The sequence below is a fragment of the Phodopus roborovskii genome, unplaced genomic scaffold (assembly GCF_943737965.1).
Source record: "Phodopus roborovskii unplaced genomic scaffold, PHOROB, whole genome shotgun sequence".
Taxonomy (NCBI): domain Eukaryota; kingdom Metazoa; phylum Chordata; class Mammalia; order Rodentia; family Cricetidae; genus Phodopus; species Phodopus roborovskii.
Genome location: NW_026126558.1, coordinates 9973429 through 9991560, shown reverse-complemented (window position 1 = coordinate 9991560; position 18132 = coordinate 9973429). Strand labels below are relative to the sequence as shown.

Genomic DNA, 18132 nt, shown 5'->3' with positions numbered 1-18132 from the left:
AACTCACAAGGATGTCAGATTTTATTCAGGAGTGTGTGCATGAGAATGTCACACACATGTAGGTACATGTGTGTAGGTACATGTGGTGGCCAAAGGTCAATGCTGGGCTTCTTCCTCAATCACTCTATCAATTTTCTGAGATAGGGTCTGATAATTGTTCTTAATTGCTAACTTGACACAGCTTAGAATTACCTGGGAAGAGGGGTCCAATGAGGAATTATCTAAATCAGGTTGGCTTGTGGATATATTTATGGATAATGTGTTTATTATATTAATTGATGTGGGAAGAAACACACACACACACACACACACACACACACACACACACACACACTCACTGTGGGTAGCACCATTCCCTAAAAGGTGGTTCCTGAACTGTATGAGTAGAGAAGGCAAGTTAAACACTAGCATGCATGAATTAATTCCTACTTCCCTATTCTGGTTGTGTGTGTGCTATGGCCAACTCCCTCAGGTGCCCATATCTGTGGCTTCCCAGGTATAATGGATGGAAACCTAGATTGAAAGCTAAAATGAACTATTTCTTCCCTAGGTTGCCTTGGGGGGAGGTATTTCACCACAGCAACAGGAATCTAAGACACAGAGTCTCTCATGAACCTGGTACTCACTGATTTGGCTACACTAACGGGCCAGCAAACCCAGGGGTCTTCCTGGTTTTTCACCCTCATTTTTGGGATTGTAGGCACATGGTACTGTGCCCTGATTTAATATGGTTTTGGAGATCTGAATTCAGGTTCCCCTGTCTCCCCAGCCTCGGCTTTAAAACAATGTTTCTTTTCTGTTATATCTCATTTGAGTGCAATATTAGGAGGCTTTGTTCACTTGAAATTTTCTTAATTAAGGTGTTATGTGCTCAAGAAATCAAATGGGTTTAGGAGCATATGTACAAGTGTATGTGTGCATGTGTATGCATGTTTGTGCCTGTGGACGTGTGTGTGTGTGTGTGTGTGTGTGTGTGTGTGTGTTGACACAGAGGATAAGATACTGCTAAAGAAAAACAGTCTCTTTACATGTGTAGGCTGGGTTTCATCTGATGTCCACATTTGCACATCACATAGGTATGATCACAGTGTTTGTCTTGTCAGCTTCACTGAGCAGAGAGGACTCATCAGCGACGAAAACAAGGAATTGAGGATCTTGGTGAAGGGACTCCATGCTGTGGTCTCCACTGACCAGAGTGCATGGTCATCCCCTCTGAAGGGATGACCACTTGCATTCAGAAAGATCTTACTGCTATTTCTGAGAGAAACCAAAGCCCAATTAAGCACAGAAAATAGAACTTGTGCCAATCGCTGTGCCCTGGGAATGCCATGGAATAATGCTCTGCTTCCAGACCAGTAGCACCACTGAATTCCTGTGCAGTCTTCTTGCCTGAGATCTGGAAGGACTTTCCTTTGGAAGCACTTCATGCAGTTTAAGGGGGGGCAGGAATCATGGGGTTACAGCAGGGCCCTGCACACACCAGCCCTCTTACCTGAAGGATGGATGCCTCTAGATGCATATTGATCTGAGTGTCTCCTCAGCATGACCACAAATGCTGTGGGTTCCCTCAGTTCATGTTGTTTCATCTATTGTTTCTATTAGCATAATGTTCCTTTTAAGGATAATGATGTTGGAAAAACAAATAGTGTAAGCACATTTTCCCAACCATGGTGAACTGTGTGTGTGTGTGTGTGTGTGTGTGCACGTACGCACATGCGTGCCCCTGTCTGTCTGTGTCTGTATGTTTAAATTTCTGTGCAGATTTGATGATTTAATTATGAATTTTCCAAGGGGAAATGTATCACATGCTGATCTTTGATCTTTGTCTTTTATTGTAGACAACTTAGTTTCTATTCTCATCCCAGTGACAATACATGGAAACCAGAGTTTGAATATTACCAAAGGATCATAAAATTATTGACACAACATACTCTCTCTGGGGAATCTTGTTTTTATTTTTAAAATAAAAGTTTTTCTCTCAATTTCTTTGTTCATACAGCTGTTTGTGGAGACCACAGATGTCAGTGGCAAGACTCTGGAGGGGCCAGTGCCCTTGGAAGTCATTGTGATTGATCAGAACGACAATAGACCCATCTTTCGGGAAGGCCCTTACATTGGCCACGTCATGGAAGGATCACCCACAGGTGAGTCACACTGGCTGGCCATCAGCATGGTGGCTCTGAAAGTGACACATGATCATATTTGGAGATTCTGACTGGCTGTCATAAAATAGCATTAGTGTTTCTCTGGATTCTATTGAGGAAGGCTAGAAGCATCAAACTCAGAGTATAATTGGGGGACTGCAAACTATGAAAATTATTCCCTTGTCTGCAGGGGTGATGCTCCATCCAGGACATCAATGCCTGGTTAGTGTTGGGCACTGTGTGAATATTCTGCTCACAGTATAAGGGCTGACTGCATAACTGTGCACCCTGTGGAGTTTTGATGAGAATGGCTGTCTTCTACATAAATTGCTCTGTGAATCCTTTTCATAATTGCCTTTCAAGAAGAACAATGTTGGTGTGACAGGCTGGACCTTTTCCTTTTTCCTTGGAAGATTCTTGGAGAGACACCTTTTTATCTTCAGTCAAAGAGCCAAAGGCAAGACATTTCTCTCTCTCTCTCTCTCTCTCTCTCTCTCTCTCTCTCTCTCTCTCTCTCTCTCTCTGGGAATACTTGTAGCTACTGTTATGAAAATGACTACAGGATGCCTCAAGGCCTTGCAATCTTTTGCCATGTTTAATCTCTCTGTGAAACACAGAATTTAGAGCCCCCCTTTAGGGGCCCAGAACATTCTAATTAAAGTATCTAGTGTCCAGCAGAAAAAGTCACTTGTGAGCAAAATGCTGTGAAACTGAAGAACAAAGAAGAAAGCAATCCCTGTACGAGTTGACTTTGATTTTAAGATTTAAGATACATTTGGGTGAAAAAGCCCTGTATTAAGAGTGTCCCTGTTTCTGGTTCTGAGGTTTTGACTAAGCAATGAACAAAATGATCAGTTAGCAAGCCATCGAGAAGACAGAGGCCAGTTTGGGCTGCTTCCTTCCCTTTGTTAAATTGATGGGTTGTATCAATGACATGTAGATACTGGAGACTTTGAAAATGTTGCCATGGTAACCTCCCCAGACTACCAGGTGAATAATCATATGCAAGATGCCTCAAACCTCCCTTTAGCTTCACAAGCTTGGTCTCTGTGCTGTCCATAACTTTCCCCAAAAGAGCAGGAGCAGACTTCTACCCTCCCAGATTTGAATGTGCTCTCATACAAATAATAGCAAATTTGCTGTGTGTTCCCAAAGGTGTTATGGGGGGAGAGATGGGCAAAGAGAAATGATAACAGGCCTGAGGAGGTGCAGCCTGTGCAAGTGAAGGTAAGTCAGATCATTTCAAGGCAGATCACCCTCATGGCATCTCTCCAGGGGTTGTTTTTGATAGAGAGGGGACTTCTGATGAGAGAGACCCTGGACTTTGATTGTGATGTTTACAGATATCTACTAAAAGGGGCTGAGAGCCAGATCAGGTCAGCAAGATGGATGGAGAAAGCAATTAAAGAGGCCAGAGTGTGAGCAGAGCAAAAAATGATTCCTTCTTCCTGTGTGTGATCCCCAGACACTGAGTGTGAGCGACTGGAATACAGATGGGCTGAAAACAACGTGATCCCAGCGTTAAAGTCCATTGTGCATCTGGGGGCTGTGAGCATGTCCATCTCTGTACAGTATGTGCATTTGATGAGATGAGGGCCAATCTTCCTCCCACTGCTATGTCCTTCTGTAAAGTTTGGGAGCATTTCAGGTGCTATTGCTTTATATACTTGTCATAGTTTTAAGGGAAAATTGAATCCTTTATGCAGGTTGAATTTCTTAATGCACAAAGCTATTCAGTTAGGGACAGACACATCTCCAGGAAACATAAACCAGCTCGCACTTCTCCTTGTGATTGATATTATCCCATAAAATACGTAAGACTTGGACAGCTATTCGGAACGGATGCCTCTGTGAGTGCAGAATGGTCCTGGTCATTGTCTTCTTTCTTCAGCAGCCTCTACGATTAAGTCTAGAGCAGTCATGGGAAGGAACTAGTCAGATTTGGTGTCAAGAAGGTAGATACTGGGGGACGGGGGAGACACTCTTAGTGTACAACTGCCTATACTGCCTAGATCCATTAGCACCCTGTAGAAAAATTGCAGGAAGGACCGTCTCTGGGCATTGTGACAGTGGATGGTATTCCACAATCCTATAACACTCTTCCCCAACTGAGGCCCTTTTCAAATTATACCATGTGTTCTGTGTTTCCTGACTGGTTGTATAAGTTTCTCCTGTGTTCACAATTCCCTGATCCTTTGTTAGGTCTTCCTCAATCACTCTCCACCTTATAGTTTTTGAGACAGAGTCTGGGCCTGGTGATGGCAGTTTATGCTATGCTGACTGATCAGCAAGCCCTGGGATCCCCCTGTCATCACTTCTTCAATGCTGGGATTACAGATATACACTACCAAGCCCAGATCTTCATGTGTGCTGTGGCTGGAACATAGTTCTTCACACTGTGTGTCAAGCACCTTATTAACTGAGCCTTAGCCCTAGTCCCTGTCCATGTTTTTTTCAGTTGTCCCATAAAATTGACTATATAAACAGCCACTAGTCTCTGCCATCATTGAACTGAGTCCTCATTGTATGCTGGGAGATTTAGGTGAATACACCTCCCCTAACCATTTCCTATCCTGAGAAGTGAAATAGGTCTAGCAATCTTCATGCCACAGATGATGAAAAAAACCAAGAGTTAGAAGAGTGTCCATGTCTTGAGCTATGAGCTGCAAGCTCCTCCTTAGGTACCATTCTGGGGTTGACTACCTTCTTTCCAAAGACCAAGAGGACCATGAGAAAATTTGTTTTGCTGATAGGAAGCTCTTCTGGTTTCACATCTGTTGTGACAAAACATCCTGACCAAAAGCAACCTAGGGCCTTGCTTTGATCTTCAATTCCAGGTTATAGTCCCATGTAGCAGAGAAGTCTCAGGTGACCATTGGCCACACCCACAGTCAAGAGCAGAAGGAAATGAATGAATAAATGCTCTCATACTGGCTGCTAGTTTTTCTATGTTTAGCTAACTAACTTTCTTCACCCTTACACAGTTCAGAACCCAACCCATGAAATAGTACGCATTTTCCTAGCTCAGGAACAACCAAGATAATCTCCCACAGACTTGTCTGCCTGCCAATCAGATCTAGACATCGCCTCAACTGAGGCTCTCTTCTCATGTGGTCCTAGGCTGTGGAAAGTTGGCAAGTAAAAACTAACCATCATAGTTGACCCTGCTTATTCCTGGGGTCTATGGCCCACAGAATCTGCATTGGCTTCCTGCTCAGAGCCTCATCTGCATGTGTGCACAACAGTCCTCATTCATTTTTGCACCCCATATGAGCCTGAGATCCATGAGACACCAAGCTTGTGGGTCTGTTTTGCTCTGTTGGTAACCGTAGACTCTAGGCAGATCCAGGCAGGGGCATGTCTATGTTTGTGCAGTTCTGTCCAATGAATCGATTCAGCTTCTGATGGGAAATGAACAGTCATCCTGGCCAACAACTGGGCTCACTGAATCCTTTTGATTTATTTTTAGCTTGCTAGGGGAAGGTCTTGGGGGGGGAAATGGGGTGAGACAAAGAGACCCTTATTAGTAATCTCATCACTTCCTTAAAAGCTAATCTACTTAGGGCCAGTGGCATTGGGTGTGGCATGGGGTGTGGCCTACATAGCTTCACAGAGCTAAGTGCTCTGAAGATACCCTTCTTGTTTATTGCCCTGTCACCAACATCCTAATCTTTTAATCGATGAACAAGGGGTACCACTGTCGTTTTTGCACCCAACTCCACATGTTATGCAGCTGTTTCTAGGTGTAGCACTATACCTTAGTATGGGGTTCAATGCCTCCTGCTCAATTTCTTAACAAGATGAGGCATCAGACAAGTCACTGAACCTTCTAGAAGCCTCAACTGCTTTGTTCATGAGATGGAGTGGGATGGAACAGTAGCTAGTTGAGAACCTGTATGTGGGGATGAAGTGAGACAGCAGGTTGTATCCAGTGCTTAGACCATAACAAATGCTCAGAAAACACTGGTGTGCCTTTAATACTGAGATTATTCTTGATATGCTGACATTGTTCCCTTCAGCAAAGTTAAAACAAAGAGACACATTGTTGGTATGAAGGAAAATTTATCTCCCAATGAGCCAGCCATCCGTGCCATGTCCCTGTGTACTCAACTGCCATCAGTTGCCTATCCATCACCGAGGAAGGTCACCTATATTTATCTGCAGGGACAGACAGGAGACTGCTCCCAGCTGTTCAGCACTAAACTCCAGGGTGTTATTCTAGGGAATCACTCCCAATGAAGGTACATCGGCAGAGAATGATGGTATTTTAGCTCTTTCTATAGTTACAGTGTTGATTTATGAGGCTTACATTCAGGCTGTGGCCATTCCATCAGCCAGCCAGGTCCCAAGACCCACCATAGCAGAAAGAGGGTTAGGACCTTGGCATCGCCAGAGGATACCTGTGCCAGAACCCTGAGTGCCCTGCTGATGCCAATTCACACATGTTTTGACCCTGCTGGTCTCCTAGGTGCCATGGGGACTTCCCCTAGCATACTGTGAGGGAGAATCAAGGGCAAGAGTGGGGCTCAGGGGAGGGCAACCCAGGAGGGGGGAGATCACCCAGTGCAATAGGCAGTGGAGAGACTGTTGGGGTGGGCATATGGAGCCTACTCCTCTAGGGAAGTGGAAGGAACAGCCACCAACCCCCATGAGAATTATTCTAGTCAAGGGACAGGAGACCTGGATGTCCACCATTCAACCTGCAAATCTGAGGGTGATGAAAACTGTCTCTAGGGAACTTTAGCTTCCAGAACATTTGGTCAGCTGTGAAGGAGGCAACATGGATGTAAGCTTTCAGGCAGTCTTCCCCCAAGACACAGGAGTGCCTCATGGGGCTAACCTTAACTACCCTGAATGTCCCCTTGAGAGGCATCAGGGGACAAAGTAATATAAGGACTGTCTGTATCCGGTCCATGTGCCATGTTGGTCATATTCAGTGTCCCTTCAGATGGGGCCATGACCCTCAGGACAAGCAGTGCCTGTGTGCTGTGCTTGCCCATTCTCCATGCTATAAAAGACAGACTGGATCATCTGCTGACATCCCTGACAACCCCATGACTCCTACACTGCCTTGCTCCCTACTTTCTTTCCCTTCTCCTCCAATATTTTCCTTAACCGTCCCAAACATGCCAACATGTGCTAAGCTCTTAGGGCACCATAGAATGCTCCCCCCTCACCCCCCACCCCTCCCCCTCCCCCTCCGCATTCACAGCCACATGAGGAAATGGCAATGAGAGAAATCATGAACTGAAATTGTGGCCAGTGCTACACCAAAGCCAGACAGAATATTTAACACAGGAGCAGCTGAACCTCATTTTCTACAGAGGGAGACCCCTCTGTGAAGAGGTGATGGGATCACAGGGATGTCTCCTGTTCATGTTCATCCCGGATTCTTCCTGGATGATCTGTCTAATTTTAAAAGAAATCTGACCAAACCAGACATGGGGAAAAAACTAAATCCATTGACCTTTGGGACAATTGTCCATGCTGAGAGGTCAACTTGGCTTGGCAGCAAAATGGCTTGAACTAAGTAAAGTTGGCTGTGATGCTAATGGTTGCCGTTTGGTACCCAGCTCAGCATAAGGATGGCTGTGATGTTGAGAACTGATATTTTCTTCCCAGGGATAGGCTGGTGATAGTAACGCCCCCTTTGTGGCACCCTCTTTTCTCATGGCAGTCTTTCTTCACTGGTATCTCAGACATTCAAATCATGTTCTCCCTCGCTGTCTTCTGTCCCAGCCAATCTCACATTTTTCAAAGTATTTGACCATAGCCACCTTTCAATGTTTTCTTAAATATGATTTAAAAAAAAAAGAATTCTGTTAGTATTCAGGCATTGGTACTGGCCTGCCCTTGGGGTTCTGACAGTATATGCTCTCAGCTGCAGCCATTAAAAGCACCACCTGTGCACATTCCCTTTTAAAACTGCCCTGCCCACCTCCCATCTCTCTCTCTCTTTTTTTTTTCTTTTGTTTCTCTGCCCATCTCTCTACCTCTCATTCTCCCTTCCCCTGCCACTCCTTTTCTGCCACTCCTGTTCCCAGAGGCCGGTCTCCCCTCTTCCCTCCTTTCCCATTCACTTTCCTTCATTTAAAAAAAAAAAGCCTCCAACAAAGCTCTGTCCCATGCTGTCTTTCTCTCATGCACAACTTTTTAAAATTAACAGCAGAATTCAACTTTCTTTCAACTTCTTTAGGTAAAAAACACCCATTATGTCAAATCCCCAAGTAGAGAGAACCATCTGTGTCAGCTTACTTATAGGTTCTCCTTGAGTATCTCTACACAGTGAAAGACGGGTCATGTGTCAACAGAAGTAAGACTCTAACAAATCATAGGCAACTCACTGTCTGTAATCCACCTTTGTTAATCAATGAATGCCTAGTTTGTCCCCATGACAAGCAGCCCGTGTCTTGTATACTGCCATCAGGTTAACCAGTCCCCTGTTGATCAAAGTCATTTCTCTTCTTTGTACTCATCATCATCGGTTCTGCAGAGGAGCATCCATCCACTCATCCCTACCCACATTTGTGGCAATTTATGCAGGGTAGGAGTCAGATTGACATGATGGAGGATAAGCCGTATTACATTTTTGATCCATGTTTAGGCACTTCTTGTAATCAGAAGGTTTTTAGTCTATATCTCAGCTAAGCTCGGGAATTAGCAGATAATCGTTTCTCTTTTCACAAATACACATACTGATGAGAATTTTCATTTATATGTTTCCCTGGACTTTACTCAATAGCTGCAAGGTATTATATTGGGGTCTTTATATGCATTTCAACAAGGGGGAGCTGTCTCAGTATGGTCTTCTCCTTGGGTTTTGTGGTTAAGAAAGAAAGCCACAGTTGCTGAAGCTTGCCTGTCTCCTCAAGTCATAGCCAGAGCCTTGGTAGAGAAGTATATCTCAGGAAGAATATCATTAGCATATCATTTGCATACAGTTGGTCATAAAATAATGTTATCAAAGAGCTGTATAATCCAATCAGAATCTATTTCCCACAGGGAAAATTCCCTCAATAAATGGTAGGAAAAGTGGTATCTGAACCTGGTTAGCTGTTGACTCTCCTTGATCATTCTAGAAACAGAATCTTGGCTCAGAGTTTAAGAGTACTGGCAGTTCTTCCAGAGGATCCAGTTTCAATTCCCAGAACCCACATAGCAGCTCACAACTGTCTATAACTTCAGTTCCAGGGGTTCTGACACCCTCCCACAGATAAACATGCAGGCAAAATACTGATGCACATAAAATAAAAATAAATAGAAATTTTTAAAAGAAAGAGATAGAATCTCTGCAGTGACTCTTACTTTGTGTGAATGTCTCCAGAAAACAGATGTTTCTCACAATCTTAGTACCAAGCCCATTAACTCCTCGGTCTGGTTTCCAGGGTCTTCACTATTACATACTTAGCTCCTCTCTGGTGGGTACCATTTGATGTGAGAGGACTCCATCCTGTTGGATCACTGGAGCATTCAGGATGCTGGAGGATCTAGTGAGAGGAGAAAAATGATTGAACCCCTCAGTCTTGTAGAAGGGTTCCCAGACAGTGCACAATCCTCTTTAATATGTACAGCTCAAACACTGTTCCTTCCATCCAACTTATAATCCTCTTACCAACTAAATCTGCATATGGGGTTGGAGGTCTTAGGAGACAGGCATCCCTTGCTTCTCGAATCTCCTCTTGACCTCGTGGTCTTTGTTCCTTCCTGGGTTAGCCTAGATGCTGTCTCTCCTCTGCCAGTTATCCATGCTCATGCTCTTCAAAAGGTCCTTAGAGTTTCAGGTGAACTGGAAAGATGTAGCTCTAGTGCTCCTGTCAATGACTTCTATATTAAAGTAAATGTCTGGTAGCCCTGCTCAAACTCCTGGAGTTATTTTGGACTCAAGCCCCAAACTCTTTTTCCATCACTCATCATCATTTGAAGGTGAGAAGGATTTGTGACATCAAGTATTGAAGGTAAAACTGAAATCTAACTCACTTGGTTAATAAAATAATGGAATATTGATTGGGTAAAGAAGCACCAATATTCTCAGAAGATAGCAATCATTCAAAAATCAAGTGAAGGAATGAATCCAAAAGAGACTTCTGGCCACGGTGGCTACTTAGTGATGGCTGAACAAGTCCTTGAATTATTGTGGGGCAATGTGTGATCACAGATGCCCCTGGAGTCTATCTTTGATGCCTGACTGTGGACATTAGGGGAATGTCAGAGCATCGAAACCATTAGTGATAACTTCAGAGAAACTTACTTACTTCACAGCAGTTTCTACAGATATGCCCTTCAGCAACTTTACGTTGGTCAACCTCTCTAAGCCAGGTCATGTTGAAGGTGTTAGAAACATATAAATGGCCTAGACTATTAGATTTCTGCTCTTAAGACATTTATGAGACTGAGGATATGTTTGGGGAAATAGCTTGCCTTGCAAGGATAAGGATCTGACTTTGATCAATTGAACCTACTTTTAAAAAAAGCCAATCAATTGTAAAGACTGCTCAGTAGTTAAGAGCACTGGCTGCTCTTGTGGAGGATCTGGGTTCAGTTCCTAGCATCTACATAATGGTTCACAACCATCTGTAACTCCAGTACAGGGAATCCAATGCCCTCTACTGGCCTCTGTGTTCACTTCACAATACAGTATATATATACAGATATACATGCAGGCAAATATCCATGCATATAAAATAAAATGAAAAAAAAGGTGTGTGCTATGCACTTATAATCCCAGTACTTGGTAGATGGAAACAGGCAGATTCTTGGAACTTGCTGGATAGACAGCCTAGCTTACTTGGTGAGTTCCAGGCTGATGAGAGACCCTTGTCTTAAGAAAGATGGATGGAACCTCTATTCATCACTTTTTTGTTGCTGTGATAAGACACCAGGATCAATGTAACTTATGGAAGAAGGAGACTATTTGTTCTTGTGGGTCCAGGGGTTAGAGTCCTTGATGGAAGAATGGAAGCATGCACCCAGCAGTGGGCATGGCAACAGAAACAGGAAACTGAGAACCACAAGCACAAATTAGGTGTCTAGTCATGGCAAGTCTTTTAAATTCTCCAAGCCCATCTCCACTACTCCTCCAGCAAGACCACACCTCCTAACTCTGCCTAAACAGCACTATAAACTGGGGTCTAAGTATCCAAACATCTGAGTCTAGGAGGGACATTCTCATTAAGACCACCTGAAGAGTAACACCAAAGCTTGTTTGGCCTCCATATCACAGAACACCCCCCCACACACACACGTGTACACACGCATATACCTACATACACACACTACTTACATTTTCTGGAAGATGAAAGTTAACCAACAATTAAATGAACAGAAAGAATGACATAAGTACTAGAGATGAAACAACAAAAATGTTGATGTGATGCAATGATAATGAAGTTTGATGAGATGATATCGAACCTGAACATAGTGAGAGAAAGAGCCCATTGGGAAAGGATATTCTGGGAAGAATAGCCAAGGAATTATAAAGACCTGGGTGGTGCTGTAGTAAGAGACGTGTCTATAAAGCTCTAGGAGACAGGCAAGTGCACAATCGTGAGCATAAGTCAATAAACACAAAGCAGATCTGTCTCATTGCTTGTTATCTTTTAAATAAATTTTATGAGACATATTCATCAATGTATTGGCTGCATCCAGGTCACTGGCTGATAAAGGTAATTGGACCCAGACTATACGTCCTACAAAGACTAACGTATATACTAGCTGATCTTGCAAAACAGTTTGCTGATCCTGGTTCTCAGGGTTCCTTAAGTTGTAGTATGTTTTTCATGTAGCAGGAAGCTCTTGGATAAATTTAGAAGGAGATTGGTAAAGTCTCGTTTGACTGTTAAATAGTACCTTGCTCTTCTTAGTGGAGAGCTATGGTGGCAGGGAACCAAGAATGGTTTTAACAGAGTCAGTTTTCATCAGGGATGCAGCCCCTGGGCAGCCTCAAATTCCAGGAGACAATCTACTCCCATGCACACCCACGCACTTTGATGCACTTCCACACCCATGCAGACAGGCAGTACTAAGTGGGCTCAGTGGGTTTAAGGGAGAGGGGAAGAGAGAGCAGATGTAGTAGGGAGAAAAATGGTGGGGGATATGGGAATTGGAGGGGAAGGAATTTGACTAAAACATGGGCTTGTGTAACTCCCTCCCCCAAAGGATTATGTTTTTAGTGCTATAAGCATAAGAGAACTTCAGTCTGAAGCAAGGTGTTAAGGAAAGAGACAAGCAATTACACATGACTTCTGTGATGACCCCCTGACAAATGGGAGATTACTACATACTGCAACACTTTATGATGCTGGATTATTGTGCCTGATGCCATCTTTAAGGAATTACAGCAGTACTGTAAACCTTAATAGGTTTATAAATTTTCCCCAGGTGTGAGCTGGATTCTGTCTCGGCTATAAGCTTAAGCCCGGGGACCCCGATGTTGGCATTTTTCTGCCCTCCATCCCCCAGGTTTTGAGAACTGGGCAGAGTCCCAGGTACATACCCTGGTGGCCACTGATAAATTCCATCCAAGGAACAAATGGTCCCAAGTGGCAGGAATTCTGAATCACTACAGTGTTCTCATTTTATTCTGTTTTTAAAGAAATGTCTGTGTTTATTTGTAACCTGTTCATTCCTTCTATAAGCATCTCCAGCAAGCCCTACCATGTGTAAATATGCTGCTTTTAGTAAGAATGAAGGTACATTAAGACTGGTCCTACCACACACATCCTGCAGATGCCAAAGATGACCTCAGCAGGTAACGTATCACACACACACTGTAGTCATTCAGACGTGAGCATGCTCCTGGGAGCCATCGGGAGAGGTTGGGAAGATGCTCCTGCCTGGAGTGTAGCAGTGAGAATCTTGAGTAGATTCTGTCCTGCTGCTCTTTGCTAAGACCTGAACTACTTGTCCCTTAGCTGTCAACATGCCCCTTCTAACTGCTGTAGGACTGAGCACACAGAATCTCATGGATTTAGGTTCGTCCTGCAAAGGTCATGGGTAACACAGCTGGGGTCCAGGTTTAGACCTCTATGATTCCGGTAACTGCACTGTGTCATTTCCTCCCACTATCCCGAAACATTCTCATCCCACACAATACCACCATGAAGCCGTAAGTGCCACTCAAAGTCTAGAGAATATTTCCGTGTGTGTGTGTGTGTGTGTGTGTGTGTGTGTGTGTGTGTGTGTGTGAGAGAGAGAGAGAGAGAGAGAGAGAGAGAGAATAGGAAGAAAGAACTGAGCTTATCTTCAGTTACTTCTTTTTTATAATGATTTTTTAGGGTTTCAGGATTTTGTACATTCATATAATGTATTTTGATCAAATCCACTTCCCATGCTCTCCTCATAATGGCCTGCCTTGTAGGCCACTCACAGCCCAATGCAAGTGCTTTCTCAGCGCAGCCAGATCTGCCCCCTAGCGGTGGATTTGGAGATGCTCAAGAGGAACTGAGGGTCCACAAGGCCAACTGGGACAGCCAACAAGCACCTTAAGGCAGCTTTCCCTACAGCCCTGCTGCTCTCAGAATCCAATCCCTTCTGAGGGCAGAGTCCTGGGCCTCAGCTTCCATTGATCAGGCTCTTCACCTAAACAGCCAGTGTCTTTTCTTAAGATGCCCTGAGTGAATTATGTATAGACCCACCTCTAATCTTAAGTAAATGGAAAAAGATTCAGTCTGCTAAATTCTGTGGGGAAAGGGTATATAAAATCCCTTTCAAGTGTGTGTTTTATGAAATATAGGCCATGAATTGAGTTTTCTGGTATCAAAGAAAAAACTTTAATAGACTTGTAGCTTTCCTGCTTTAATTACAACTGCATATTTTTTATTCAAGCTGAACACAGTACCCAAAGCTGTTTCATTATTCAAGAAGCTGACTCTCCTCAAAGAGTTCGCCAGAGTTAGGCTGGGGAAATATTTGTGTTTTCTTGCTTGGTCTTATTTTCTCCTTTCAGGAGTGAGGCTCTTTTTCTTCCCGGTTTATGGTTTCAGATGCATCTGTGTGGATGCATCTGGGGTGCTAGCATGGATGCTTCCTCTGGGGGAGTTCTCTAATGAATGTTTCCTCTTGGGGGTGCTATCATGGATGCTTCCTCTATGGGTGGCTGGGTTTGTGCCTTTAGGAAAAGTCTCTCACCTCAGAATTCCAGGGTTGTCTTTGTCTGGTCCTTTAAGCCCTTAGCATCAAAATCCATCAGCTGCTCTCCAGTCAATTCCTTTCCTTCTTTCTCAAACCTACAGTGTCACCTTCTCTGCCTGGTGTGGGTTCATGCTTATGGACTCACCAGAACCAGAGCCAGAGGTGGGAACAGGGCCATTTGTGTGTATATGCACACACAAATGTGCTAGAGCCAGAGGTGGGAACAGGACCATTTGTGTGTATATGCACACATGTGTGGGTGTGCCTATGTCTGTGTATTTGTATATCTGAAATTAATTTGGTCAAATTCACCATTTTCCCATGGTTCCCTTGGAAATGTCGAAGCACACTGCAATGATCAAACTGGGACAATCCAGGGGCTTCTTCTCCTGACTGAGGTGGGTTCTGGGAATCCAGACACCTGGAGCAGTGTCTCGACTTAGGATGATTTTGTCCTCAGGAGATAACTTTTGATAGCCACTGTGGAGAGGAGAAGGATGCAACTGACACTTAGTGGGGAGAGACTAGAGAATACACAAGCCATATCACAAGGCCAGGGACAGCCCCGGAGAAAGAATTAATTTGGCTCAAAATGTCCATATGCTGAAGTGGACAGATCGATTCCTAGGCAGAGGGAGTGAAGATGTTCAGTATGACACCTAAATCTGCAGCCTGGAACCCAGAAGCCACATGTTGAAGGAATCTCTTTGTACTGAGCTGCAGGCCCCCTCTGCTACACGTGCTCATTAGCATGCAGCCAGGAGGAGCTGTGAGCACCTTGTTGATGAAGCCATTGCTAGGCCTTTGCTCAGGTTTTCTGTGCACCAGACTGACTCATCATGCCAATCTAGGGAGGGAGATACTGGTTTTTTAGCAAGAATTTAATCTTAAAAGTGTTGGAAAACATCTTGTCCAAGGAAGCATTGACTTCTTCCTCAGCGTCTATTGTGTCATCCATCAGCAATAGACTGATGCATAGCAAAAACACTGTCTATATAAAAACAGAACTGCTTAGCCTCCCTTGCAGCTAGACATGGCCATGTGATGAAGTACCAATCAACAAGCTATAAGAAGGGCTGTGAATTAGACTTACAGGATAGATTCTGAAGAAAACTAACTCAGCTAGCAAGAGTAGCCTTGTATCTTCTTCCTACCATTTATTTCCTTTTTCTGCCTGGGTTGCAGATAAGATGACTAGCACTCAGACAGCCACCTTGCTCCATGAGGTAGCCTCAAGAGCAAAAACTCTGCACTAGAAATGTAGGATGAAAGATGAGAAGAGACTGAATTCTGTTGTCAATGGAGTACCAGACCAACCCAATGCTTGATGGAAGAGTTTTGTATAGGATGGTAGGAAGCTTCTTCTTCACTGGACTCATTCTTATGGTGGATTTTCTGCACTTGGAACCAAATCTCACAGCAGCTGAGCCAATGTCACTCAACCAGTAAGAGTCATAACCCAGATGATTGGACTTTGAGCTTGCTTTTTTAACCACTGCCTATGCTGACCAAGAGAACCAAGCAGCCGATGCTCTGTAGACATGCATGTGTTAGCCCCATTTGCAGGATGATAACCAGAAAATAAATCTATAATGCAACAGAAGTGGCCTTTCCCTCACCTGTTGTCTTGGAGTTCTTTCCAGAAGCATTCTGGGGTCTCTTTGTCACCTGATATTTTTCTTGGTTAAAAACAGAGTCAGGCTAGGGGTGGGTCCCAAGTTGGTAGAATTCTTGCCCAGCATATATGAAGCCCTGTGTATGAGCCTCAGTACTAGCACCACATAAACTGGATGTGGTGGTGCATACCTTTATCCTAGCCCAGAGGTAGGAGGATCAATGAACTTCAAAGTCTGATTATGTAGTGAGTTTGAGGCCAGCCTGAGCTAAAAGAGTGTGTTTCAAAATGAATAAATAAGAAGACACTAAGTGTTTTGTGGTAGAAGTGCTCTCTCTTTGGTACAGTTGTTTTGACTCCATCATCGTTATTATTTCAGACCCTTACTCTAGTTCTGATGACCTAGGAACATTCCAGTAATGTACACCATATGGTGCCTTTCACTTGTGACAATGCCCTGGCCTCAGGATTCTGTACCAAAGGCTAGGGATGGGGAGAAAAGTGCAGTGGGTGTCAGGATAGCTCTAGGAAGTTTTTAGAAGATAATTTTTCTTCCTGCCAATGGATAACTGGACCCCCCACAGAGATGTACTGCCTTCCCTTCATCAGGAAAGGCACAAAGCTTGAGACCTCTGACTCATAAAGGCCTAGGTTTGGGCCATAATTTCATGAGAGGGAGTGATACCTTCTACATGTCCTAACCTCTGAGCTTTGTATAGCTCATCTAAAATGAGAATGCTAGCAATGGGCCAAAGGCAGCACAGAAGTCCATTGAGAAAATGCACACCAAGCTTTGAGCTCCACACCGGCCAAGACTATGTATGTGTTAGAGTTTCTATTGCTGCAAAAAACACCATGACCAAAAAACAAGTTGGGTGGGAAGGAAAGTGTTTATTTGGCTTACACTTCCCTTTTGCTGTTCATTATCAAAGAAAGTCAGGACAGGAACTCAAACAGGGCAGAAACCTAGAGGCAGTATCCTGTGCAAAAATCATGGAGGGATGCTTCTTACTGGCTTGCTTCCCATGGCTTGCTCAGCCTGCTTTCTTATAGAACCCTGGACCACCAGCCCGGGGTGGCACCACCCACAATGGGCTGGGCCTACCCTGTTGATCACTAATTGAGAAAATGCCTTACACCTGGATCTCATGTAGGCATTTCCTCTAACAGTAGCAGCTACAGCTGCTGATTGCTCACTGGGTGCTATCTTGCTGGTTGTAGACTGAGGAGGGTTAGAATGCTCTGAAGACCTATAGAAAATAACTCTAGTCCTGCTTTCTCTTGTATCTGTGTCCCTTTGAGTCTCAGTTTTCTCAAGTGGTGGGAGGGAACCCATTGTGGCAGCATTTTGTATGCATCTGAATTTCACAAATTTGAAATGATGAAACCTAGAAATTACTTAGTTAGACACATGAGTTCTCCAAAGTTGAAGAATCTGTCAAGAATTGCATTCCAGAACACATGTCTGTGCTCCTGTTCATATGCATAGCTGTGACTTGATCTAAATTGTCCCCTCTGGGCTCATATCTGGGATGCTTGGTCCCCTCCTGGTGGTACACAGGGGAAGCCGTGGAAACTTTAGATACTGGGACCTACCTAGAGGAAGTTGGTCACTAAGTGTGAGCCTTGGAGATTATTCCCAGTTGTGATCTCTGCCTCACTCTCTGCTTTCTGGATGGCTACAGTGTGAGCAGCCTGCCTTCCAGCTGTCATCACCTCAGCTCTTCCACCATGCCTTCCCCCACAAAAGAGCTGAAACTGTGAGCCAAGATAAATGCTTCTTCTCAAAAGTTGTGTCTATCAGACATCATGGTAATGCAAAAGTAATGCATTTAAGTGTATACATGCTTGCATACATACATACATACATACATACATACATACATACATTACATTACATATATTAACTCCTGTTGTATCATTTCTATACAGCAGTCCAACTGACACATTTAAATGTATGGTTCAAGAGCTGGAGAAATGACTCCATAGTTAAGAGCACTCACCCTTTTGCAGAGGAGCCTGCTTTGATTCCTAGTACCCACATAGCAGCTCACAATTACCTGTAACTCCAGTTCCAAGGGATCCAATGCCTTCTTCTGACCTCTGTGGGAACCAGGCATGCACATGGTACACAGACATGCAGGCAGACAAAATCCTTCATATACATTTAGCAAAAACAAGAAAAAATGGGGGGTCGTAAAATGAGAGAAATGTATGGTTCAGTAGTTTGTACTAAATTCACAG

At 43.9% G+C, this 18132-nt stretch overlaps 1 protein-coding gene across 1 annotated transcript in view; it reads left to right on the top strand.

Moving 5' to 3' along the window:
* Positions 1 to 18132, top strand: part of Cdh13 (cadherin 13) — a 967076-nt gene that overhangs the window by 634387 nt on the left and 314557 nt on the right. The window contains exon 6 of the mRNA XM_051201850.1: positions 2000 to 2144. Within this exon, the coding sequence (XP_051057807.1) occupies positions 2000 to 2144 (145 nt within the window). The remainder of the gene's footprint in view (positions 1 to 1999; positions 2145 to 18132) is intronic.